Here is a 27,367-nt window from a genome sequence, read left to right on the forward strand (position 1 = left end):
ATATTGAGTCTTCTCACAATTGCACTTCATTGTATAGTTGTTGTATAATATCCAATGACAGTACTTGTGCTAATAAGTTGTGCTTTTTCTGAGATACAGAAATGCATTTCGTAACATCTTTCTGTTCATTGCTTCTGGTAAATTATTGCAGGGCATGTCGTATTGCCTGAGTTGTCCTTGTTAGTTACATTTTCAGTAGAAGGCAGAGTTGGCAAACTTGGTTTTTAAATTGCAGGGCACAAAGTTCGTGTGTTGGCATAATGGCTCCATTTCTAAGATATCTGTATTGCGAACCATCTCAGTTACGTGGATATGCTGAATTACGAATGGGTTTACTCAAGATCTTACTTCAGCCTTATGGTCCAAAGCACAAAGAAACACCCTCTGTGCTGGAGTCCCACATTCTTCAACTTCTGTGTGATTTTATTCCACACCTTCAGGTATAGTTGTTGCCTGACCTCACTTTTTACAAAAAAAATGCTATCAAAGCAGTGATGTTTCTGTTGTAATAATTATTGTCGGTGTTACTGTTGTTATTGTTATTATTGTCTTTCAAGCATGCACGTGGAGCATTCTCTTCCATTTTCTATACACCTTATTTGTTGGTAATACAGGAACCTTAGCAAACTCCCTCTTTCTGGTCAAAGGTAAAACTTTTTAATTGTTCAGATTTGATAAACCTGGTAAGGTGTAAATGGAGACATGTTTACCATAATTATTTGCTACTAGTTGCCTTAGTAAACATACAGTAAACTTGTAGAGATACCCATGAGAGAACATTGATAAATGGTAAAATGTCAAAAACATGCCATTTTAACTTAACATGGATAGTACTAAAATGAAACAAGCCATATCAGAAGTATGATTTGAGTACTCCTAGATGTTCCTTTCACATTGTTTGTAACAGAGCAATTAATGGATCCGAGGACAAAACTTAATCCTCTGGAATATGTTGAAGTCTTTGAATGCATTTTTAGGTTGCACCGTGATACTTGCTAGGGGCTAGGAATTTTGTCTTCCTGTCCCCTTTGGTTAGACTCTGGTGTTGGTTTGGGTTAATAGTTCTGCTTTGCCTCACTCGGTGATATTGATTGAGCTTTTTTGTGCTTATGTACCTTTTCCTTCCTCATTTATTTTAGAGCAACATCTTCAGTTTTTAATATGCTCAAGGATGAGCCTATGGTATTACTGCCATAGAGAGAAGGTTTGATGGTAATGATAGTGTAAAACTAAATAGACTTGATATGAAGATATTTGGTAGCATTTGCTCCTGAGTAATTTTACTAGTAAACTCCACTTTCTACTGGTAACTACTTTTCATAGTCTTTTGGGTGATTAATAACTTATATTATGCACATTATATTGGTTCAGACCTACTGTTTGTGATGACAGGTACATGCTAACTTTTTCTGGACATAGGGACATTTATGATTTTATCTTAATTTACCTAAGCTTCAGTATAACATTGTACCCTGAACATATGACCAAACTTCTAACTTGGTAATATTTAGCAAAAAAAAAATGGCACTGAAGAAGAGTTAATAAATTAGTTACAAGCCTTTCTTTCCTCTCTGCTTGTAGAGTTTTTTTAACTAGAAATCTGTTGCTTTTTTAAAAACTCAGATTAGTACCTAAATGTTGTTGTCTTTGCCTGAAATACAACTCTTACAATGGAAAGGGAAATAATTTCTCCAAGAAGTCTGTTTAGATTGTTTTATAACCTGTCATTCCTTCTTGTTTTTCTGAACCTCAGGTGGTTCTTAACCTTCCTTTAAGCTTAGCTGTATTTAATGCTCTGTATTGAAGCTGAAATGCTTCCTAGTCATTTTGTCTGATAGTATCAATGAAACTGTCAAAAGTATGGCTGATCATCTGCAGACTTTACTGCTGAAAAAAATCATGAGGCTTCTGATTAGAGCAAATTATTCATGTTCTAAGGGATTAAATATTGGGATGTTATTCTTAATGCTGGCTACAGAGTCAGGATTGAAGCAGCTGGATTTATCTGGAACTAGAATTTTAAAGAGCAGGAGTGCTCTCATCTAACACTTAAGGGTTTTGAAGCAATCTGCTTCTTGAAACCCCTTGTCTTGCCTTCTAAGTATCGAGATACTGCTTTTGGGTATCACACTTCAGTTTTTCATTTTTGTAGTACATAGATTACATGGTACTCTAGAAGCAAATACCACCACTGCCTTTCTCTTCTGAGACATACGTTTAAGTCTTAGTTACATTACTCAGGAAAGATTCTACAACAGGATGTTTCTGTTACATATAGCAGATATATATTACTGTAAAACCCACACAATTTGTTTTATGTTGCTGAGACAATCCCAAGAATACAATTAATTTGCTTTGCTTTTGAGGACAAAAAGATTCTTTTTATTCTTGTCTTTTATTATCTTTTTATTCTTGTTTCTAATTTTGCTTAAAAACATTAACTAGCAGTTCATCTACTGTTTTGTTTGCTTGTTTTTTTCAGGGAAATTGGGTAGGAGATTAATGCACTTGCTTGATAAATGTGTTTCTTCTAAGTCTCAGTAATACTTGCAGTGGAAACATTGCAGAGCTAATAGGTATAATTCTTAACTTGGGGAGTTCTGCATAGATAGGGAAGGGAAACTAAATCAGGATATGTTTTATTTTGTTTATTAACTACCTCTTTACAGCTTAAAGACTTACTACAAGTAACAGAAGCCTCGTTTTTTCTGCAAGAGCTATTCCTCAGCCTACTGCGCTATCCTGGATTTTGGAAAGTTCAGTTATCTCAGTTTTGCCTACAACTGCTATGCTTCTGTGAAGTATGTTTAAATGTAACGGGAGAATGCTCATGTTTGATCTCCTTAATAGAGGACAACTATGAGCTCTTAAAAGAGGTAAGAATTGGTGGGGGGAAAAAAAGAGAGTTGTACTAAATTTAAACAGTGTCATATTTAAGACAGTGTTAGAAACACTGAAACATGGCATTCATTACAAGTGACCAATATTGTTTCCAAAGATTGTAATTTTTTTCTTGATTGAAGACCTTTAGAAGGCAAAAACTTGTTCTGTATATATTATTTAACTTTTTAATGTGGGGATTGGTTAAACTGAAATAAAATGGTTTTGAATGAAGTAGCAAATTACAATATTGTTTTTTCAGATAAAATAGTATTTTAACACTATTCATATTCTTCATTGAATGTGTTATGTTGCTCTGTACACTCACTATGATTCATGAAGAAACTCCTTACAGAGTTTTCGTTGTTGTCTATTTGTACTGTTTAATGACACTGAAAAACAAAGAAGACTTCAGCCTCTTTATTTTTGCCTTGTAGCTGTTTCCAGTGCAACAATGTATAATTGGGTTAGCACTTCTACTCCTGCAAACACCGGAAAGTCAGCAGAAGTCCATCTTGAGTCTAGGTAAAACTCTTCTTGTAAAAGAGGAATTCACATTCTTAAGACTGTGTTTTGTTTCTTCATGTTTATGAACAATAAACTCATGTGGTTTGTTTTGTCTTAAATAGCCTACAAGATCCTTTCCTGTTCAGAAACACAGAACATCTCGAGCACAGCGCTTACTTTGGTGATGCCTGTGCTACAGATCTTGTCTTGTACAACAATTGGGGACTGCCTACCAGAAGATGATTCTGGAACTACCAGGCAGCAGCTGGCTATAAGTCTTTTGGAAATATTAAAGGAGGAAGATCTGAAGGCTAAAATGGAATTGGTAAGGTTACAAGGATTTTTCTTTCCTTGGGTGCAGGTAGAGGATGCATTTAACAGTTTTGCTGCATTATGCCTAGCTGCTTGGTTAAGTCCATAAAATTAGACTTTGGGTAAAGCAGACTTTAAGACTTGTTTATACTACTCACCTATATCCTCTTCCTTACCATCATACGTGACTATTAGCTGCCATTCTTTTTCCTTTGGCTGAAGAGAGTTATGAAGGATGTGTCACCAAATTTCAAGTCATTATCCTGGATCACTTTATCTATACTATTGTTCTTTTGGTTTTGTTTGTTGATGTCCCACTTAGCTGCCCTTCAGTCATTTGTATCATCTGTTCTGGGAACAAGTGACGAGAGTTCATTTTGATCAAGATATGCTTAGCACTGTGGAAGCTATGCTCCCTTTCTACTTTACACCCCTGTTACATGGCATAGGGAGGGTGGTGATGTGATGAGTTGGAGACAGAAGAAGTTGCCAGTTGCAAGTTCTGATGTGTATCTTTGTCCTGGAATACCTCTCCCTCTTGGTCTTCCATTTCCACACATCTGAAAAGGCAAGCCCAGTTTTATTCCTAATGAAAGAGAAATTATTTTAAGTCCACTGCAGCCAATACTTCTTATCCTGATCTTCCCATCCTTTGATAGAATACACAGATATCATACCCTTTGTCTATGGATCATCTCTGTAACTGTAGAAATACAGCACAAAATGAGAATGGAGAAACGGGCACACATTTTGCCTGATTATTGTTTCTAAAAAGTGTGACAAATTCTTTCCTTCTCAACTGAAGGATGAAAAAATGTAGATGAAAATTTAGACTTTCCTCATTGGCAATGAGTAAGAAAACAGGTAGGAGAAAGAAAACCAGTGTTATGTCCACAGTGAGTAAGGTTTGAATAAAAGTATTTAAGAGCAAACATAATTAGAATATGACATATTTTCATAGAATCACAGAATAGCCCAGATTGGAAGGGACCTCAAAAAATCATAGGGTAATACCTATTGTCTACACTCTGTCTCTGCTAGTAATGCCCTTGTGCATGCAGCTCAGGATCCAATTTGCATTGGTTGCTGTCGTGGCAACACTGCTGACTCATGTTCAGCTGCGTGGCCACTGGGGCCCCCAGGGCCCTCTCAGCAAGGCTGCTCCCCAGCCACACAGGTCATAGGATGTGCTGGGCTCTTCGGTTATGTCACCCCAGGTGCAGGACTTTCCACTTCTTTTTGTTAAAGTTCACAGAATTCTTAGTAGCCAGTCTTCCAGCCTGTCCAGGTCTCTGAAAGATGGCTCTCCCTCTGACATGTCTTCTCCCAGGTTAGGGACATCAGCAAACTTGATGAGGGTCCTTTCAGCCCCACTGTCCAGATCATTTCTGAAGATGCTGAATGGCACAGGGCCTCGTATCAGTCCTGGGGGAGCTCTGCTTGTGACAGGCCGCCAGCCTGAGAAAAGACATTGGTCACCACCCTCTCAGTGTGGCCTATGAGGCAACTTAGTGACCATCTCATGGACCACCAGCCCTGTCTGTGTTTTGCCAGTTTATCTGGGAGAAGGCTGTGTTGAATGGAAGCTATGTTGATTCCTTTGCTGAAATACGGGGAAACAACACCCACTGTTGTCTTTGTCTCAACAGAAGATGTTAACTTTGTTGTAGAAGGTGATCAGCTTAGCCTGGCATGATTTGCTTTTGGTAACTGTGCTGGATTTTCCCAGTCACCTGCTTCATTTGGTTTGTAATTGTTTTCTTGAATGGCTATTTTTGGCAGTGATTATAGTGGGGAATTATTCTACTTGTAGGCCAAGAATTTAAAAACTATTAGGACATGGCTAATCTGCATTTGTACTTTGCAATTTAGGGATCTTATAAATACCTTTCACTGTTGACAGACAGGTGTTTTCTACCTATCCTGCTTGAATGTGGTGCAGCATGAAAGTAAAGTTACAGTGATAGCTTCTTTTGATGCAGCTGAAATAAAGAGAGAATGGAATGAGTACAATTGTGTAGACAAACCTGTGGGAAAGCGATGAGGAATGGGAAACATCAATAATATTTTAGGGTTTGCCCATTTTTGCACTTTTTTCCGGGCAATTAAGAAAAAATAACCACCAAACAAAAACTGTAATAGTGTGATTTTGATCTCAAATCCTATGATCTTGTAGGGACAGGCAACTAAACAGTACAGCTTAGAGATCTTGAAGCTCTTCTTAGCCCATTGTATGTCTTTGGATAAAGTTTAAATACCTGTATCAATAAACGTCCATTACACAACTGTATCCAGAAGAGATTTTTAGCTCCAAAGGGTCTTGCCAGCTAGAGAGACTGTTGAATTGTCCACGTACAGTAACTGCGTAAGTAACGGAATAAACTGATTTGTTATTTTTAAAAGATTGTCCAAAGTACAGGGACATTCTAAGTTTCATTAGTAATGAGTTAACATTTTTTCATTATGTTTATTATAATTTTCAATACGTTTATTTTTTTCATTATGTTCATTACATAATTTTGTTTCGTTTCATACATTCATATTGCATCAAACAGTGTAATGAAATTCTGCAATTCTACAAAGAAGAGCTTTTGCCACTTAAAATCTCTTTTTAGCTGATAATTTAAAGGTGACAGGCCCTGCTCTGCTGGAGTCTGAATTCCATTTTTTACGTTTATTTGGAGATGTGTTCCCAAATACTTTCTTGACCTGATTTTTATATCAGTATTCTTCATCTCATTAGTGCATGCCAACTCCTGTGACAAAAAATGCAAAGACATTTCTGAAAACATGACATTTTGTGAGGAAGTAAAGAATTAGTTGGAAAGAAATAGTTTGTCTTGAATTTTTTTGTTGTTGTTTAATGAATAACTTTAAAATTCCACATCCATTTGCAGGAGCTTTGAATTACATATACTTTTACGTTGATGAAAACCTGACTTAGGAGGATTCTTAATTTGTATTTTACTACTTCTCTGCTTCTAAATGCTGTCTTCCATGAATGCATCTATAGAACGTTTTATTCTCTGAAATGAAACAGTTAAACAAAAAAATGTAAAGTCAGATTGACTTTAGCTGTGGTGTCTTATTAAGTGCTGTAAATTTTCTTTAAAATTTCACCTATCATGGTTAAGAACAGAAGCTTTTCATGTATTCCAGTATTATTGTGTCCTTTCTAGGGGAGAAGTAGCAGTGCAGTTATCAGCAGGGATAACAATGAAGGGTGCCAAATAAAAGGGGAATTCCTGAATATCTAATTAGCAACCCATTCAAACATCCTTAGTGCAAGAATTTTTATAAAGAATTTTTAAGAAATGTGTTTTGATTTATTCTTTACATTTATTGCATTGAGACCCTAAAAAAAAGTGGTTTGGATTAGTTATGTTTGTTCTTTAATGGTACCTTATTTTTTAATTGAGAATTTTGTTGGTTTCATTTGTTCTCAGATGTCCTGCAAACTCATTTTCCCCATAACCAGCTCTTACAGCTCATTGTATACAACCTGGAAGATCATACAGCTCATGAAAGAGAAGTCTGCAGTTACCAACTGGTTATCTTCAGTGAAATCACTTCTACCTTTTACAACTCAAGTCTCTGCCCATGTTTTTCTTCTATTGGCTTATCTGCTGATTCAAGAAAATGGAGACAGTCTTCATGATGTACTCCAGACTACTACAGAAATAGCCAAGGTTGATTGTTCTCAGGTAAAAACTTAGTGGATTTGTTACTGGAATTGGGCTGGATTCTGTAGCAAAGGAGCGGCAGGGCTGCTGCAACTTCAACAAGTAGTCACCTCAGGTCCAACAAGTGGCAAGCCTGTGCCTGTGTTCCTAGTAGGTACACGCACACACAGCTCTCATACACCAATACATGTGCTTGTATGCATATACTGTGGACACACAGAGCACTGACGTGAACACAAAACAGCTCCTGCTCTGCTTTCAGTGAGTGGCAATATTCATAGATACAATGCATGGATATGTATGACGTGTGCAGTGTAGATCCCTCCATTGAGGGGACATAGATTATCAGTGTGTGCAGTAGGTGGCCCCTGGATCCCAGTCTCACCAGTTGTTTTCATCTGGACATACAAGGCCCTGTGAGGCTGCAACTTCACTGCAGTTGCTGGTGCAGATGACCCCCTGTCCAGCACAGAGAAACAGAGACTTACACCTCTGCTGCCCTGCTTACTGGAACTCCTCTGGCCACAAAGTGCCCCTTAGGCACACATGTATGGATGCATACACACATACCCCGAGCTGGCTGGAACTCAGATTTTGTGTGCCACTCTGCAGCAAAATGTGTATTATATCTCTGTTTGTGAGTATATTTTAGTTATTGAGGCTTAGGAAAAAAGACTTGTTTGTTGATATTGTATTGTTGATATTCTAAGTATGAAAATACAACATGAGGAAGTTGAAAAGGGGCTACTCCACCATTTCTGACTTGTGGTGATGTCATAAATTATTCTCTGTGTTTTTTTGTGGTTACTGGAAGACTGTCAGATCCCTTGTGATATCTGTGTGCTTGCTTTTGAAAATATGTGCCTAGTCTGTCTCTGCTTCAGTACTGAATTCAACCCAGAATTAGGCAATATGCTTGTATTTATTCACATAACCTGGGAAGATAAACAGGGATATCTGGAAATGGTAATGTAGGAGCCATTGTACAGAAACAGTCACATCTTACTTCTAAAATAAAGATAGGGAAGGGAGAGGTGTTGCTTAAAATTTCAGATGGGCCATGAAGACAAGCTTTAATAGCTTCATTTTTTAAGGAATTGCTTTCTGTCTCAGAGTTATTGTACTCTGTAGCACAAGGTTTTGAAAAAGATAAAGCTTATGAGATGTGCACTTGATGACTTACTGTCGTTCTGATCCAGGGAAGCAGTCCAGGATGTGCTTGCTGTTGAACACACGTTAAAGTGTTGTGCTAAACCAGGCCCATGATTCAGTCCTTTTGGAAATAATTGTGTTACTTAAACTGGAGAATTTTTAAAAACAGGTGATAGTTGTATCTGTTGTGGGTGACCTGCTGATAACCTTTTATATACCTTCTCAATTAGCTTTCAGGTTGGCCTGTTGTTCTGTTCTTGTATGAATGTGTTTCATAATGCACTCAAGTTCATGCAGATTGTGGGAGCATCTGAATTCTTATTTTTTTTTCTCAATTTGAACAAATTTCCACATGTAAACTTTTCTTTATTGTTGTTCTAACACTGTACTCACATGTACTTCTGGACTGTAATTAGATTTTGCAGGGATTACTTATTTTATATTTCTACGCTTAAAGGATGCTATTCCAGGTTTTTTATTTCCTGCCTTTATACACTTGAAATTTGTTAATTTCTATATTTAAGATAAGAGTTTGGCTTTTGGGTGGTGTGTGGAAGAAGTAATTTGACTACCATTCAGACACACAATAACAGTCTTAAAAGTCTCTTTTTCAGTCAAGAGAAAATTGCAAGGTTTTACTGTAGTATTACTGATCAGGACAGTGAGTGTTACAAGGTCATTGGAAAACATATAGAATCTGTTAATTTATATGAACTGTATGATCACTGCTCTGAAAAGAGAAGTAAAATATATGATTTGGATCTTAGCCAAAACAACTGTAGCTGGGTTTCCAAGAAGTGCATAACATCCAAACACATTTAAAGCGTTGTGTTTTTCAGCACAGTTTGAGGAAATGGACACAGAGAATAATTTGGAGGGAGGAATATAAAAGGAGAGATTTCGTTGTTCTCTAAAGGATTTTTCATTGTGGCGTTTCTAGCACAGCAGTTTTTAGGTCTGAAAGAATCATAGAATAGTTTGCATTGGAAGGGACCTATAAAGGTCATCTAGCCAAACCTCCTCTAGATCAGGTTGCTCAGAGCCCTGTCCAGCCTGATCTTGAACGTTTCCAGAGACAATGCATCTACCATCTTTCTATGCAACCTCTTCCACTGTTTCACTGCCTTCACTGAGAGAAAAAAAAAAAGAAAAAAAGATATTCCTTATATCTAATCTAAATCTACCCTCTTTTAGTTTAAAAACATTACCCTGTGTCCTACTGCAACCAGTCCTACTAAAAGTCTGTCCCCATCTGTCTTATAAACCCCTTTTAAGTACTGAAAGGCTGCTATGAGGTCTTACTGGAGCCTTCTCCAGGGTGACCAAACTCAATTCTCTCAGCCTGTCTTCATGGCAGAGGTATTCCAGCCCTCTGATCATTTTTGTGCTCTCATGGATCTGCAACAGATCCATGTCTTTTCAGTGCTGAGGACCCCAGAGATGGACACAGTACTGGGGTGGGGGCTCACCAGAGCATAGTAGTTTTTGTATGCAGCGTATTGGGAAGAAGTACAGTGGTGAGGAGCAATTTGAAAATTAAACTGAAGAGGGCAGCCAGTTTGAGCTGTCTGTGGCACATCCGTAGCACACTTAAAGTCACAAGTAATTGTCAGTTGAACTGAAAATGTTATTGGGCAATTTGCTGTTACAGTGAATCAATGCCTGTCTGTGAATTAATTATCTAAGTGTCATGCTTTGCCCATTCAGTTGTATTTTGAATTTCCTATTTTGTCCTGTGAATGCTGCCATCATTAGACTAATGTTAGTTAGTATGGTATTCCATTTGTGTGAATACACAGGTGGTTACAGCTTCAACGTGACAGTGTTTATACAAAGCCTGAACTGCATTTTGATATTTGCAAGAGTTCATAGCTTATTTACACTTTAAAGTAAGAACAGGATCTAGTTCCTAGGTAGTTCTTGAGGTATTTATTCAGTGCCCTTAGTATATTCTTTTTTTTAATTGTATGTAGAATAGCTGCCCTGGGGTATTGTAAGTCTGACTTCAGTGGAAATTCTGAGCTACTGAAAGTTAGATCTGTCTCCTCCAAGTTAGGCATCTGGTGGAAATACACAGAATAAAGTCTTTTTTTTTTTTTTTTTTTTTTTTTTGCTAGGATATCTTTTGCCTTCCAAAGCCAAAAAAAAAGGATAGCAAAACATATGAACATGCCAGAACCTCATGTACTCAGAGCAAACGATTCTTTCTCAGACAATTGTGGCAAAAGGGCACTTACCACTGGTTTTGCCGCTTCAATTTTTAGTTCTCTTTTAATTTGCCACCTGCTTTTTATTACTTTTGTTACCTTGAAACACCAATGCTATGTATTGTTTAAAACCTTATAGTGAAAAGTATTGGTTCACAAAGGTTCTGGTGATCTGTGACAGGGAGAAATAAATGTATTGCTCTATGAGTTCCCAGTTAGCTTTATTGACATAGTACAACTCCAAACCACCTGTGTGAGCAGAGCCATTTACCAGATGGTGGTGGTATTGCTGCAGATGTGGCATGCTTTGCTATTTTTGAAATGCACATGATACAGAGTTCATTCTGTAAATTCTTACTTAACTGTTTTGAAAGAATTAGAGGTCGTGAGCATTTTTTAAGCCTTTCTTACACATAACATTATGCTTTTAGAGTTAGAATATTTATTTAAATGACCAAAACAAACACCCCACATTTTCCTTTTTGAAAGGTACACAAAACTATAGATATGAGTGTTGTTTCTAAAAGTGGGGGTTGATCTTCTGAACTCAAAACACTGATTTACATTGATCATTCAATTCACGGCTAGAAAAAGTTTTTTTGCATTACTAACAATGTGAGAGTTTCTGGTAAAAAGTGTTTCATTGGTGACTTTTATCATCATAAATCGTCTGGGATTTTTGGGTTGTATGCATTATAATGGATTTGAGGGGGGCTATTGTGTGAGCTACATTGCCAGTTAAGAATTTTTTTGGACCAACTGGAGTATAGAAGTGGCATTACTGAATGTCATTTTAGCCTGTGCTAGGATGTTTACTTATTGTGCTGGTGCAAAGCTTTAGGCGGAGGAAATATTTGCTATATTTAAGTAAAAATTGGAAAGCCGGTACCATGGAAGTAAGCCATCTCAGTGTCTTTATCTCTTACCTCTACCTGTTTCTTAACATGCCATTTGGAGGTCCAGTTGAGTGGAAAGGTGTGGAGGTAATCAGTGGCAAGGGAAAGAATGTAAAACCTAACAAGTAATGAAAATTGTGATCCAATCATGACAGTGTGGTCCTAAGCAAGCAGTCAGAAATCAGTATTCCAGATATATTTTCTGTTATAACTGCAAGAGACAGATTATTGAGGGAAGACACAGAGCTTAAAGTAGACTTTAGATGCTTTTTTTACCTAGATTTTCTTGGCAAGGTAGTTACTGGAACTTAATTTGCTCATTTTTAAGTGGGAAGCAGCCAACTGTGTCAAAAGGGCAGGAGTAAGCAATATGAATTACACTTGTGTGTAAAAGCAGAGCTGAGCTTGAGCCATTTAAAACTAGTATGAGCAGTGCATCCCAGCTATGAGTAGTTTGACAAAGTCCACTAAATAGTCTATAACCAGGGATACAGGCCCTAGAGTTTGCAAATGACGTAATTATCCTCTAGTGAATGGACGAGTAAGGTATAGCTGTATGTTGTGACACCTGCAATAGATGTACATCTGCACCATCCTGAGAAACTTTGCTTCAGTTCTGATCTGAACTGGTGTAACTAAGGCAGTTTGCTTCTTGTGTCTAACTATATATGTGAAAAAACCACCAAAGCAGCTCCAGGGTTTTTATTGTAAGCTTCTTGGTTTTTTATGTAGACTGTCTCTAACTTGATTTGCTGCAGTATGTCTTTGACTTGTGTGTTGAATTAATGGCATGTTACAAAAAAAAGAAAGACATATTGCTTTCTTTATGAAGTATTTGATATAGTTGTTCAGAGTACAACTTCATAGTCTTCCTAAAAAGACATAACTCACTGAAAAAAAGAATCATTCAAATAGTATGGAACCTGAGCAGAATGGCCTGAACTTTGTAGGGAATGATTTCACTGGAGTAAACTGGAATTGCTCCGCTGATTTAAAATGAACAGTTTTAGAGACAAATTTAAATCCAAGTCAGTGGAATTACAGAAGCTTTAGACACAGAGAGAAATGTAACTCAAAGTTCATGTTTAATATGGCACAAGTGGGTTTACCTACTTAGTTCTGCATATTTTGAGACAAAGCCTTTGTTTACCAACACAGTAAATAAGATTGACACAGTCACTTGAGCTTACTGTGGTGGTCTGACTATTTCAGAATTAAGAAGACCTTCAGACTGGTGAAAAAGTCCTGGTTTTGGGAAAAACAGCTCATGCCCAAGTGCATTGAGAAGGTGAAGTTCAAATTGCATCATATTTTCTGTTTCTCTAATGATCAGCAGAAGTCCATTTCAATTCAAAATAGTTGTTTAAGATGCAGAACTCAAACTGTAATGTGACACTATTGAACTGTCTTGCATTTCATTCACTTAACAGGGACTACAGTATTGAGCTTTTGGCCTTTTAAATTACTGTAGGCTTTAACATACTTTAAAATACGTTTCTGAAAAAAATATATGACGTACTCGGGTGTCTTCTTAATAGTATCACATACAGGAATTGGTATAATTAGTAATGCAGCAGGCTTTCTACTGGGTAATAATTGGAAATTTGATGTGAGAAGAATACTGTGCTTAACTGGGGTGATTATTTCCCTTGTCAGTCCTTAGTTAAGTGCCACCAAGGACACTTGAATACTCCTCAGTTAGCTATATCTAATGCATTGCTGTCTTAAATTATGTTTTCTTAATCCAAAAGATCTTAATGCTTTAAAACTGGAACTTACTATCTCAGCTAAACTTGGGATCACCTGGTATCTATCCTTATTCTGACAAGTTATTTTAGTTCTGAGTCTTCTTAATGGGTCTACAGAGATTATTGCAGTATGGCACAGCACTGCACTGAAAAATTATCATGTGGAAGAGAAATTCTTTTGTTGGTGCAGTGCTCTCTCTAAAAGCAGAAAAAATTACCTAGGACAGGTCAGGTGTTTCTCTTGCAGCGCAGGTTCTCAAGGGGAGAAAGCATTGAAACTCAGGGATGGGGTAAATAACTAATTATTAAACTGAAACGGCAGTATGATGGCAACAGCTACTAACACTGATGGCGGTTATACTTTGGAAATTGCTTTACTTAGGTGTTTTATTCAGTTCCACATAAATAAATGGTGCTTTGCAAAAGATGAGAAAAGTAGTAAAATAGTCATTAGAATGTCCCTTAGGTTAAGAAGGTGGAAAGTTCATCACAACAAACTTGTTCGACATTTTGAGTCTTTTGTTCTGTGGGGCACTTTCTGAAGCAGGCAGTGGAAAGGAGTGTGCAATCTTGTAATCAGAAGGCCATTCTGAACAAGAGAGGAAGCAAGTCCCAGGCTGGATGTAGAAAGAGAACAAAAAGTGGCTGTTAATCCCAAGCTTATTTTTAAATAGCCACCTATATTAATTTGAGTCAATACCTCTGATGTTTGCGGTGCTTGAACACTCAGCATAAACCAAGTGTTTGAAATGAAAAGAAGGTCTAACCGACAGAGTACAGTTATATTCCAAATTCCATGTCGTAGGTTCATGTTCCAATCAAAGTAAATCTCAAAACTTAGCCTTGCAAAAAAATAGAATGTCCACCAGGCAAAGTGAAAAAGTGTCAACTTTGCAGACAAACTATGAACTACTTGTACTACAGCAGAATATATGTAAGTTCTAAGAAGTCATGGTTAGGGTCATAGCATAAAAAGAGTTGCGTGGTTCTTTTTTTTCTGAAGTGATCAAGATAAGCAATAATTCTACTGCTAGGGTTACTTTGTTATACAAATGATTAGTGATTTCAGATTACGATATTGAATTGAAAAGCCATGGGGATTGCTATGCAAAATCTGAGTTCAAGAATTATGTTTTTTTCTGACGCTGTTTTATTTCAAATGTGCATTGAGAATACTATCCTCATTTTATTACAGCTCCACAAGGAGGGTTCACAAAGAGCATCTCCCAATTCCACACTGAATATTGGTTTTGTACAGACTCTTATCTCTGCAGTAAATTAATGGAGCATTTTTAAACTCATAACTGTAATTGATTTTGCAGACATTGTTCTGGTTGTGCTATATTTTTTTTCTTACCCTTTCCATGACGGGAGACTACAGGGGACTTTTGTGTCTGTACCTCTTCCTTTCCCACTGTGTAAAAGCCTTATGGTGAAAGGTTAGTGATTATATTAGATGTATTTTTAGCAGAGACATTTGGAATCATGGTCTGAAACACTATGGGAGAGAATTCAGAAGTCTTTTTAAAAGGCTGACAAATCAAGAGTAGTACATGGACTTTTAAGTTGTCCTAAGGCAAATCATTGCAGAGGCTGCACTAGCAAATGCTGTTCTTGAAAGACTTAATACAGTCCTTCTAATTGGATGAATTTTTGTGTTGCGCAAAAACTGTTATTACACTCTGTGTGAAGCAAGCTGTGCTGCAGGGGCCAGACATTAAATCGTGTGACTGAGAGGTCATTGGAGAATAGTAGCACAAGATCTATTACCGTTATTAGAGGATTATTAAGCTCTAGAGGACTTCCATTATTTTATGGTCTTTCAAGTGCTGGAATTAAATATTTTAGTGGTAAACAACACCCTTCTGCGAAATCCATCTGAAGATGTATTATTTTGTACTTTTTGGGGTCTGGGAGTGTGGAGTATTTTGGATTGGTTGGGTTTTTTTTCTTTGAAATTAAATACTTTTTTACTTGGGTAGAAGACATGCATAAGGATGTTGTGAACTGGGTTTGCCTCATTCAGGTGGTGTCTGATTGTATTGTTCTATGTCTGATTATGTGAACTTTGGAAAATAGGGAAGATCTTGTGGACAGATTCTTTGTCGTTGAAGTTCCAGTCTTCAAAAAAGGCAAGAAGGGTGACCTGGGAAGCTACAGGCTGGCCAACCTCACCTCCATCCCTGGAAAGGTGATGAAACAACTCATTGTGAATGTTGTTCCTAAACATATGAAGGAAAAGGTGGTTATCAGGAGGCATCAACATGTATTCACCAAAGGGAAATCCTGTTTGACCAACCTCGTAGCCTTCTACAAGGGCATAACTCTCTGGCCAGACGAGGGGAGACCAGTGGATGTCATCTACCTTGACTTCACAAGGCTTTTGACACTGTCTCCTATAACATCCTCATCAGAAAGCTCAGGCAGTGTGGGCTGGATGAATGGATGGTGAGGTGGGTTAAGAACTGGCTGAATGACAGAACCCAGAGGGTGGTGATCAGTGGCACAGATGTGGAGGCCTGAGTCTTAAGAAAAAACAAATAATCTAATTTATTATTACCTAAATCTTTGAAGGATACGAGATTAATTACAGGGTGATAAGCAAGCAATGAACATTTTGGACCTCTGAGGCATAATCATTAACAGAAAAAAACCTGCATCACCACTTTAAGTCCTGAAGTTGTCAGGTCACGCGTGTTCCACTACTGAGATACACAACTTTTCCATGCAACTGCTTAACACAACCTGAGAATGGGAAAAAATGTCTTGCAATATTATGCATAAAGCTTTGTATGCAGCAGGATGGCTGGAATACTCTCAACTGTGACAACAAGAGGGATTTGTTAATTCTTTAAACCATATTCGTCCCTGAAAAATGCTGTGCTGGACAACACACCCTATGCTGGACAACAAAAGCTACATAAAATATCAGTACAAATGTCAGATAAGTCATTACCATCATCAGACTTCATACTTGAGTTCTCTTCTTCCAGTCTCCCTTCCCAGTGTCTTTATCTCCTCCCCAGCTGAACGGCTCAGGGGGGCAGGGAATGGGGGTTTCAATCAGTCTATTCCTGATAGCTTTTGCCCATTGTCTCTCCTCAGGGCAGACAGGCTCTGCACCAGTCCTCCCTGCTCCTCCATGGGGTCCCTCACACACACGACAGCCCTGCACGGGCTGCTCCAACATGTGTTCATCCTGGGGGCTGCAGCTCTTCTCTGCCCCTCCTGTGGGTGTGCTCTGCAGCCCGCAGGCTCTCCAGCACAGCCTGTGCCATGGCCGCCTCCTCACACAGTCTCTCGCCTGTCCGGGTGCACTCACATGGAGCTGCTGGTGGCTCTCAGTCCTGCCTTTACCCTGCATGGATTGCAGGGCTACAGCCTGCATTCTCACCACAGGTTGCCCAGAAGGATTGTGGAGACTCCTTCCTTGGAGATCTTCAAGACCCACCTGGACATATTCTGATGCAACCTGCTAGGTGGGACTAGATGATCTCTAAAGGTCCCTTCCAACTCCTAACATTCTATGATTTTGTCTATGGAAGACTAACCCACGTGGCTAAGTGAAAATTATTGCTACTGTATAAAGGCAGAGTCTAAACCAGTGTAATGTAATTATTTTCAAGTATCACTAAAAAGAAGTGGGGGGATAAGAGCAAGATAGTCATGAGTAGGTTTAATTGTATGGCATAGTGATATGAATGTGCACAGGAGAAAAATGGGGGACTACAAGTATGAAAATACTGAAAATTTGATCTAAATAAAAGGAAAATGGAAATAAATAAGTCTCCTTTCCTTCATTATTATTTCAGCAGCAGTTCTGGAAATTTTGTGCCATGTATTGAAGAATGTAGTAAGTTATATTGTATGACAAGTAGTTCAGGTATGATAGTCACATCATCAGAATTCCTCTGCAATCACAGAACTGAGTTGGAATAGTTTCTTTATTGGTTTGATACATATTTTAATACACCATTTTAAAGTACATGTACTTTTCAGTGTGCCTGTAATTGAATTTAAACTAAAAATTGATTTACTGTGGGATTTAGATCATTACAGTGGTTACAGCTGAACATGTAAAACAAGGTGCTTTTAAGATAGTAAAAAGGAAATTACTTAAGGTCCTATGGAATTGTAGACATGAGAATTTTTCTTTCTTTTTACTGTTATCAGAAAAATAATGCAGAAAGATAGGAGTACAAAATACGTGCTGAGAAATTCACCGTCTTACTATGTTGACAACCTAATTCTGAATTCATTTCTGGATTTTCTTTTATTTCAGGTTCCAAATCTGATCCCAGTTCTGATATTTAAGTTGGGAAGACCATTGGAGCCGGCACTTTACAAGGATATATTGTATACATTGCCTGTGCTGGGTGTGCACAAGGTCAGAGTGGAAAACTTTTAAGTAGAGCAAAAATTGTATCTATAAGAGGTCATTTATAAAAATTATTTGGAGTTAGCAATAGATGGAATCTTAAAATTTGTAAGATTCAGTATAACTTTCTGATGCTTTGGATGGGGTATAACATTTGTTTTAAAAAGTAAAGTGTACATTATACTTTATGTTGTATCGTTATCATCAAGAAGATGCTCTTGGACTCATTACGTACCAAAGTTTTTCAGAAAATCACTTTTAGTTTCTTTATGCAGTTGGACAATTATCTCTTCATTGTACTTGATTTTAGAATTCATGATTTTTAGGTAGGTCTTTGTTCTTGGGTATAAAAAAATAACTGTGATATTTGTTGAAAAAATTTCTTTCAGGTTTGTGTAGCACAGATTCTACGTTCCATACACATGCTGGGGAGCGTGCCAAAGCTTAGAGCAATTGCTTTGCGGCTGATGACATCCTTATGGGAAAGACAGGTTACAAAATTCTTGTACTTTCACTAAGTGTAGTTGATAAACTTTGTTTCCTCTAACCAAGGAAAGAAATTAATTTTGGAACATAGTTTATAGTAACATCGCATTATCAGCAAATATAAAGCAAATGGTGCCTGTATTGATACAATTTTAGTCAAAAACTTAAGTAGTTTGTTTTTCATCAGTTCTTAGACTGGAATTAGGAAAAAAAAATGTTTGAAGGACAGCTTTCTGCTTCTCATAAATGTGCAGTAAGAGCAACACCTTAGTTACATGACAGTAATGTACTTCTCTGTTTATAAAGCAACGGTAGAGATTTGGTCTGCAAAAGCCCATTAGATCTCAATGCAGCTTTAAATTCCAGTAGTGACGAAAGGCAAAGTATGTATGCAATAAAAGTGGCATTTTGAAATCATATAAAAGTGCTAGTAATTGAAAATACTGTCACTAGCTTTTGAAGGTTGTGGTAATAATTTTAAAAATAAATCTTTTCCAGGATCGAATTTACCCAGAATTGCAGAAGTTCTTGGCAACATCTGATACACCCTCTTTATCTGTTGACAAAGATGCTCAATGGGAAAAGCTTATTGCTAAAGCTGCTTGTATAAGAGATATATGTAAGCAGAGGTAAGCACAAGTGTTTTCTCTCTTACATCTTTGGAAGGGAAAAGTTGTTTTGTTTTGTTTTCTTTTTTTTTCCCAGAAAAGATGCAGTTATTTTTACCTACTCTGTTACGTTAATTGTGGATAATGGTTTTCTGATTGTGTGAGATACTGGTTCAGGCATTGGTAATCTCAACATCTTTTAAGTTTGGAATTTTATATTACAAATCATAGAAAGCACATATAAGTAATATTAAAATTAAAATGTATTAATCCTGAAAGGAACATACATGCTATACTGATCCAGAGCAGAAACATAAAGCATACCACTTTCACATTATAAAAAGAGAGTGATGAAACATTAGAAGCAGCAACTAATGATCTGCCCATCTTTTCATCTATTCCAAGAAAGATTGGGTTCTTTTCTGAGAAGTGTATTTTGTCACATGCAAATTATTTATCTTTATCCAGATGTAATACTGACCACACATAACAGTTGTACAAGTCTAATTGGATAATAAATTCATTCTTGATAATTTATAATTCCTGTAAAGATAATTTTTCAACACTATAATCAATTACTTCCTAGTTGTATGTGCACAATACCACCTTTTCTCACCTGTCTTTTGAGTTCCACTTTCCACTTTCCTTTGAGGTCAGTTACTAACTGAATGGGAAGACTAATGTGCTTTCAGTTATCAACTAAAGAAAACAGGTTTTTAAAGAAAACATCCTTTCCTTTATCTCTTCAGTCTTTTAAAATTTTGCCAAACGGTATTTCTCAAGCAATTAAAAAAAAAAAAAAAAAGTGCAAAGCCAGACATAAGTCTCAATGCAACTGTAATACTCTTTTTGCCAGGTAAATGGTGTAGTTAGAGTTCAGGTGCACATTCTTTGTGCAATTATTTAGAAGAAAGTGAGAATAAATAGTGGAAGCCTGAATATTCTATGCAGATAATCATCTGGCCAGGTGCCATTTACCCCAAGTTCCTCAGAAACAGTATGAGAAACTGATGAATCAGCAGTTGACACCTTCCCCCCACTGCCCAGTAAATCTGAATGGATATTGCAATACTAGAAAGTGTACAAGCAGCCCTTGCGATCGCTGAAATAGAGACAAATGACATTGCAGCCCCAAAATATACGGAAAAATGTTCCTATCTGATGTAAGAGAGCCAAGTCTTTTGCTACCCAAATATCCACTAATTCTCAGTAGTGAGTACGTACAGAAGACTGCAGCAAAGAGACATAGTGTCTTTAATAGCACAGGTAGATATTTGTTTCTCAGCCACCTCTTGAGTGATTTAATGTTTTAGCATACACAACATCCTTGGACAAAAAAGTCTGTAGCTTAACCACTTGGTGATCGTTTATTTTGAATTTAATGCCTGCTGATTTAGTTGTTCATGTTGTTCAACCTTTAGAGCTGTCTGTCATATTCTTCCTTGTTTCTATTACATTTTCCTCTCAGTTTTGGTCTGTCTTGGTTGCCACTTAAAGAAAATCCATACTTAATGAATTTTTACTTATAGAATAGAACTAGTTTGTGTGCATGAATCTATCATATTTTTTACCTTTAGGCCATACCAGCACGGAGCAGACATGTTGGCTGCAATTTCCCAGGTATTAAATGAATGCACAAAACCAGATCAAGCTTCACCTGCTGCCATAGTGTTACAGGGTCTTCAGGCACTTTGTGAGGCTGAGGTAAGATAAAATTGACTTGTCCCTTTGTTTCATGTTTTGCTTGTGGATCGAGGACTTCTTTGCTAGTTGCACTTTTTTTTTCTTAGGTGCACATTAGATTGTTGCAGAAATTTTATCTTCTGAAAAATTAAACTCTGCTTTTCCCACATCACTTAGCTTTTCCTACTCTGAACTACTATACCAAGTCAGCCCTTCAGTGCATGGGTTGGAATTTTAGGTTGGCTTTGAAATTTCCGAGGTCCCTTCTAACCCTTGCAATTCTGTGATTTGACAAGAATGGGTATTTGGCACATCATGCTGGTTAGTTCAGAAATATGTTAATAACCTCATTTTTTATACCTTCTTTACTGACTTGTCTTATTGTACGTCATTCATATAGTTAATCTGATAGGGATGGAAATAATTTGTCGTGAGGAGCCTTCTGTTTTACTGTAATGCATTCATTACTTACTGATGAAGACAACAAGTAACCATTGGAACAAGCTGCCCAGAGATGTTGTGCTGTCTTCATCTTCAGAGATTTTCACATTCCTTTTGGATATAACACTGAGCAACGGGGTCTGATGGCAACGTGACCCTACTTTGAGCAGGATGTTCGACTAGAAATATCCTGAGATGCCTTCCAACAAAAATCGTCCTGTGATCATATAATACCACTCAGTTAGACACCAAAGGTCTTTGTTTCCAGTGACATCCCAGACATCATGATGCAAGCACAAACATGTCACACTATAGACAAACTATGTAGGCCATCTGAGTAAGTGGAATAATGGTAGCCTGCAAGAATATTTGATTATCCATTCTCTGCCAAACAGCAATTTGAAATTTATCTGCTTTGTCACTTCTAGTGCAGTGCTTATTGCAGTGAGACCAAGCTAACAAAGTTGAGCTATTGCCACACTTCTAGTGCAGTGCTTATTGCAGTGAGACCAAGCTAACAAAGTTGAGCTATTGCCACATAAGGATGTTTGAAAACATGACAGCAGTTAGAGAAGAAAGTAGTAAATGGCTAGTACTTGGTACACACTAGTATTCAGTACAGTTAAAAAGCTTTGGACAATGTCTACTAAGAACCAATTTATTCAAGGTAATTGCCATACTTGCTTTTGGTATGGAGTATGGCTCTTAAGGTAACAGATTTTTTGAATGCTGGCCTCAGTGTTTAAGCAATGTTTTCCCAGTCTGGATTAGATTTAGTTTCCTGTAAAGAAGCTGGAGATAGGTTATGACAGATGTCATATGCTACTACAATAACCTCAGTTGAGAACAGAAATACCAGTGTTGTGAAGTGAAAGGCCGAGAGAAGTCCAGGTACTTAGGATGGAAGGAAGCAAGAAAAGAAGGAATTACTTTGTGGATAGGTACCATTATTTCCTGTCCTAATTCTTACAGGCCCTCTTCAGCTTGCGTGATTTCCCCAACTTTCAGGCTGGATATAAGGAGGAATTTCTTTACTGGAAGGGTTGTCAGGCATTGTAATAGCCTGCCCAGGGAGCTGGTGGAGTCACTGTCCCTGCAGGTATTTAAGAGACAGGTGCACTTAGGGAAATGATCTAGTGGTTGACAGGGCAGGGACAAAGGCTGGAGTTGGTGATCTTAAAGGTCTCTTCCAGCTAAAATGATTCTACGATTCAAACTTCATCACTGCAGTGTTCTGGGAGACCAGGTCTCCATCCTGGTATACTGAAAACTTTAATGGAGAACTCTTTTGTGACTCGGTGAACTGAGTAGCCATTTGGGTCAAATAATGCATTTTGTCCCTTATTCAGTGTTTAGACTCCAGTTTGCACTGCAGAAGCCTTAAGACATAAAAAACATAAAAGAAGTAATCATAGAGGTTGGTCAGTGGGTTTTGTTCTGATGCTTTCTCTCTCTACCATTGTCACAAATAGATAACCATAGGAAAAGGATTAAAACTCTTTATGCTTTAACTTTTACAGCTGCTTAGGTGCAGGATTTTAGTGTACACCTACTTTTCAGTCAACTTCTGCACCAGTATAACACATTATTTTTTCATATGTACAGTGTTGACATAGTTGACGGTGAAACCCTGCGCACCATGTGGCTTTGTCAATACTGAGTTCTGAGGCTCTCAGAAAGGTTCCCATGTAAAAGTAACACTGTAATAAAACATGATGTAACATGGGTTTTTTTATCAAATGTTGTGGAAGAAGAAGTTTCTATTTTGTTAACTGCAGTAATTGTTGTGTGTAAATGTTATAACTTTACCGAAAGTACATACTACACAAATAGCATTAAGAATATTAGCTTAGCTGTTGTGGGACTTACAAGAAGAGCTAGTTGTGCTTTTTTTTTTTTTTTCTCGTAGGTATAATGAAAGGCCTTTCATGAATAGTGCACAATGGCTTGCATATCAAAAATGTAAAATACACACAGTTCTTGCCAGGCCACAGTTCCAATTTCAGAGCATATACTTTGGGGTTTATGCCAGCAATTTCAACAGAAGCCAGTGTACTTCCTATAAGGCTGTCTCTCCCAGCATCTAATTCATTTCATGTGTCCTGTATGCAAGCCAAGAAACACTGAAGAATTAAAATGCTAAGCATAGTATTTAAACCCCCTTTCCAAGCTTTTTGTAGAAGTGGTTTCTTTCTGTTTATTTTCTTAGTCCACATCTGTTTTATTGATCATAAAGAAACAAGGATAGCAGATAAATATGATGAACTGAAAAGCTGCATGAGGATGAATTATGTTGACAGCTTAACATTTAGTAGAAATTACAAAACTGGCTGCAGCATTATGATCATAGGGATCTATTCTGTCAATTGCAACTAAAAAACTTGAGAGCTGCTGTTATGCAAGTGTTGTGGTTTGTGATCCACCCAAAAGAAGAGAAATCTTTGTAACTTGCTTTCATTGGAAGAGGTTGTGATACCCAAACAATCATAAAGAGCTAAGAGATGTTACGAGCAATTTCTGCACCTATTATTTTACAACTATGAAATAACTGTAAAAGGGAAATAGTTACTGCATAGCCTAATACACTTGATCTTTCTTCATGGGGTAGGTCAGGCTAGGTGATCTCTGGAGGTCACTTCCAACATAAATTATTCTGTGAATCAAGGATTCTGTTATAGCCTTGGTGCACCAGCGTTGCTGAGGTTTGATATGAATGGGTATCTGTCTCAGAGGAAATAGTTCTTAAATTTACATGCTTCTCTGTCTTGCTGTTCTCTAGATCAGAAGCAAAATTTGGTTTAAATGTTGTTCCTATTATTTCCCATCCTCCTAGAGCTTTAGGCTACCTGAAGCTAGAGTGCTCTTTCTCTTCTTGTTTCTATGCTGTTAACTGAGCCAGCAAGGATAACCTATTGGTTTTGATTGTGAAGCATGAGAAGTAAACATGCCTTATATTGAGGCAAAAGACAATGTAATAATTTGAAGAATGTGTGTATGTAAAGACATACAGTGAGAAATGAAACAGAAAGATACATCTGCAGGATTTTAATGTTATTTTTTTCTGTTTAGAAAACTTTCCCTGTTGCATCTTCAAGAGCCACAGTTTCCAAAATGGTACTATTTTATGATTTCTAGATGCAACAATGTAATTTTTAAAACATTCCCACCTTACCTGCACAGAACCAGAATTTTGTTGTGACTTTCTTAGATTGGGCACTTGGATGCTGGCTTATTGAATTAAGTTTTCATTTTTGAGCTGGCAGCTATCAGAGTAGCATATTATAGGACCATCTGCTTTAGCCTGGAAGCTCTATTGCTAGTGTTCTTTGCAGACACACAAACATTCTGGTTGTTGTATATAAGTTTTTGGATTTCCATCAAATCAAAGGTGCTGTTGCAACATCAGAACTATTACACAGTAGGAGTGTTTTAATTACATCAGAAATACCAAAGAAACATTGCTCAGTGACTCCGAATTGTGATTATCAAATTGAACACCACTGAGCTGAAAATATTATTACTCAAACTATGATAATGTTTTTGCAGTTTTGTAATTTCATTGAATAGTTTGATACAGGCTGATGGTTATTTTTATTACTGTGTAGAATTAAATGTGAAGTGGATTTGTATTCAGAACATCATGATCCCCATGTGGTCATGAATCCTAGAAATGTGTGCAGTTCCTCAATACTGAGCTTTTTAAGTAGGTGCCAGAATATGTGCCTTTCCAATCCGAGAAAAACTGGCTTTGGAGAATTCCACTGAGGTCCAGACTGACACATACTGAAAGGACAAGAGAATGCCTTAGGAGTATCCTTGTTCTGTTTTATAGTTAAAACCCTTCCTGCTGCTCAGTACCGCCAGCTTCTCAGTGTTCTGCAAGACTTGAACCTTCAGATCTTTGAGCTTATAATCTACTCTTGGACCGCTCACTGATATTGTATGTCTTGTACAAGCTAGTACCTCAAGACCTCATGAAAAGTGAAGATTGTTTTACATCATTTTTCCCCCACTTCAAGTCTTCAGGTTGTGAAAATGTTATGATGGTCAAGTCTGAAACTTCACTGGCAAAAATTTTGTGATAAGTAAAGCACTATAGTTTAAATCTTCTTTCATTTAAAAACAAATACCAGGAGAGCTAATAAAAAAATAATAAAAAAGCTAATAAAATGATAGTCTCTACCATTTTGCCTCCAGCACAATACAAGAGCAGTGATGGGTGAGAAAATTGAAAAAAAAATTTACTGTGCGTAATTTTTGTTATGCTGTTTGGCAGTTGTAGTCTGGTAAGACATTCAGAGCATCCTAGAGACTGAAAAGTTATTTTCTACAAAAACAAGATGGTAAAAAATTGCATACACTGGTATATATATATTGCTATACTGAAGAATGCGTCTTTCTGTAAGTTCCTGATACGTATACTCTTCAATAAATTGTTTAGCATTTGGAAACTTATTTGGAAACAGAGACTGTTTCTTTTAGCCAGGAGAAGAATTTTTGCTGGACTTCCATTTCTTGAGAAAGACATGTATCAATAGATTTCAAAGCAGCAGTATGTATCAGCAGTATGTATTAGTATGAATGTGATATATATATATACAGTAGAGAAAATAAATTCTTTCTATTTGTGAAAGGAAAAACTTGTTAAAATCTATTTCATAGTGGGAGTATTTTGGTGCTGGCAAAACTACTGAAATAATAGTTATTCACAGAATCACGGAATGGTAGGGGTTGAAAGAGACCTCTAAAGATCATCTAGACCACAACCCCTGCTAAAGCAGGTCCACCTAGATCAAATTACACAGGAACACTGCCAGGCAGGTTTTGAAAACCTTCAGGGAAGGGAACTCCACACCCTCCCTGGGCAGCCTGTGCCAGGGCTCCCTCACCCTCACAGTAAACAAGTTTTTTCTTAAGTTTGTGGAACTTCTTGTGTTCTAGTTTTTATCCATTACCTCTTGTCCTCTCACTGGACACTACAGATGGGACACCCCATTGCCTTGACATACACCTTTCAAATACTTGTAAGTATTACTGAGGTCTCCCTTCAGTCTCCTCTTTGCCAGGCTGAACAGCCCCAGTTCCCACAGCCTTTCCTCATTTGAAAGATGCTCCAGTCGCCTGATCATCTTGGTGGCCCTGCACTGGACTCTCTCCAGAAGTTCTCTATCCCTTGTGAGCTGGAAAGTGCAGAACTGAACACAGGACTCCAGATGAGGCCTCACCAGAGCACAGTAGAGGGGGAGCAGAATCTCCCTCCACCTGCTGGCCACACTCTTTGTGATGCATCCCAGGATGCCATTGGCCTTCTTGGCCATGAGGGCACATTGTTTCGTTTATTATCAGCCAGTTTCTGAAGAGCTGCTCTCCAGCAGGTCAATCCCCAGCCTGTACTGGTGCATTGAGTTGTTCCTGCCCAGGTATAGGACTCTGCACTTGTCCTTGTTGAACCTCATGAGGTTCCTCTCTGCTCAACAATCCAAGTCGGTCAAGATCCCGCTGAATGGCAGCACAGCCTCCTGGGGAATCAGCCAGTGCTCCCAGTTTGGTGTCATCAGGGAACTTGCTGAGGGTACACTATGTCCCCTCATCCAGGTCATTGATGAAGTTGTTGAACAAGACTGGCCCCAGAACCGATCCCTGTGGAAGTCCACTAAGTCAACTCTGTGCCATTGATCACCACCGTCTGGGCTCAGTTATTCAGTGGATTCTTGATCCACCTCACTGTCCACTCATCCAAGCCACACTGCCTGAGCTTTCTGATGAGGTTGTTATGGGAGACAGTGTCAAAAGCCTTGCTGAAGTCAAGGTAGATGACATCCACTGCTCTCCTCTCACCTAGCTAGCTAGTTATACCATCATAGAAGGTTCTTAGTTTGGTCAAGCAGGATTTCCCCTTGGTGAATCCATGTTGATTCCTCTGGATAACCGTCTTTTCCTTCATGTGTTTTGAGATGGCATCCTTGGTGAGCTGTTCCATCACCTTTCTAGGGATGAATGGGAGGCAGATGGGTCTGTAGTTTCCTGAGCCCTCAGGCACCTCACTGGTCCTCCACAATTGTTCAAAAATTAATCGCTACTGTCTGCTTAATACCAGGTCCTGTATGGCAGTAGTGCTGCAATTAATGCATATGATGCTTATTTATATGTAAGTACGTGTGGAAAACAATCCTCAGTAATGTCCTTTGTGAGATACCGTATGACTGTTGTAATAGTTCTTCTGTTTGTGTGACTTAATGGAGGGCCAATGTTTTTGGCATACCAATTATATGTGGTAAAAAAGCAGTAAGTTATTTTTATGCAACTGGTAAAAGGCATTTATGTTATTCTTGCAGATTTTGCTTAGTTCCATGTGCCATGGGGTTTAACAGTTTTGGAAATGCTAC

At 37.8% G+C, this 27,367-nt stretch overlaps 1 protein-coding gene across 1 annotated transcript in view; it reads left to right on the plus strand.

Annotated features, from left to right (window-relative positions):
- FOCAD (focadhesin) overlaps positions 1–27,367 on the plus strand; it is a 117,471-nt gene that overhangs the window by 26,057 nt on the left and 64,047 nt on the right. Inside the window, exons 7-15 of the mRNA XM_062018520.1 lie at positions 236–440; positions 2,670–2,876; positions 3,318–3,405; positions 3,510–3,712; positions 7,146–7,403; positions 17,668–17,772; positions 18,153–18,254; positions 18,748–18,878; positions 20,435–20,561. Coding sequence (XP_061874504.1) covers positions 236–440; positions 2,670–2,876; positions 3,318–3,405; positions 3,510–3,712; positions 7,146–7,403; positions 17,668–17,772; positions 18,153–18,254; positions 18,748–18,878; positions 20,435–20,561 — 1,426 coding nt within the window. The remainder of the gene's footprint in view (positions 1–235; positions 441–2,669; positions 2,877–3,317; positions 3,406–3,509; positions 3,713–7,145; positions 7,404–17,667; positions 17,773–18,152; positions 18,255–18,747; positions 18,879–20,434; positions 20,562–27,367) is intronic.

This window comes from Colius striatus, chromosome Z (assembly GCF_028858725.1).
Source record: "Colius striatus isolate bColStr4 chromosome Z, bColStr4.1.hap1, whole genome shotgun sequence".
NCBI lineage: Eukaryota > Metazoa > Chordata > Aves > Coliiformes > Coliidae > Colius > Colius striatus.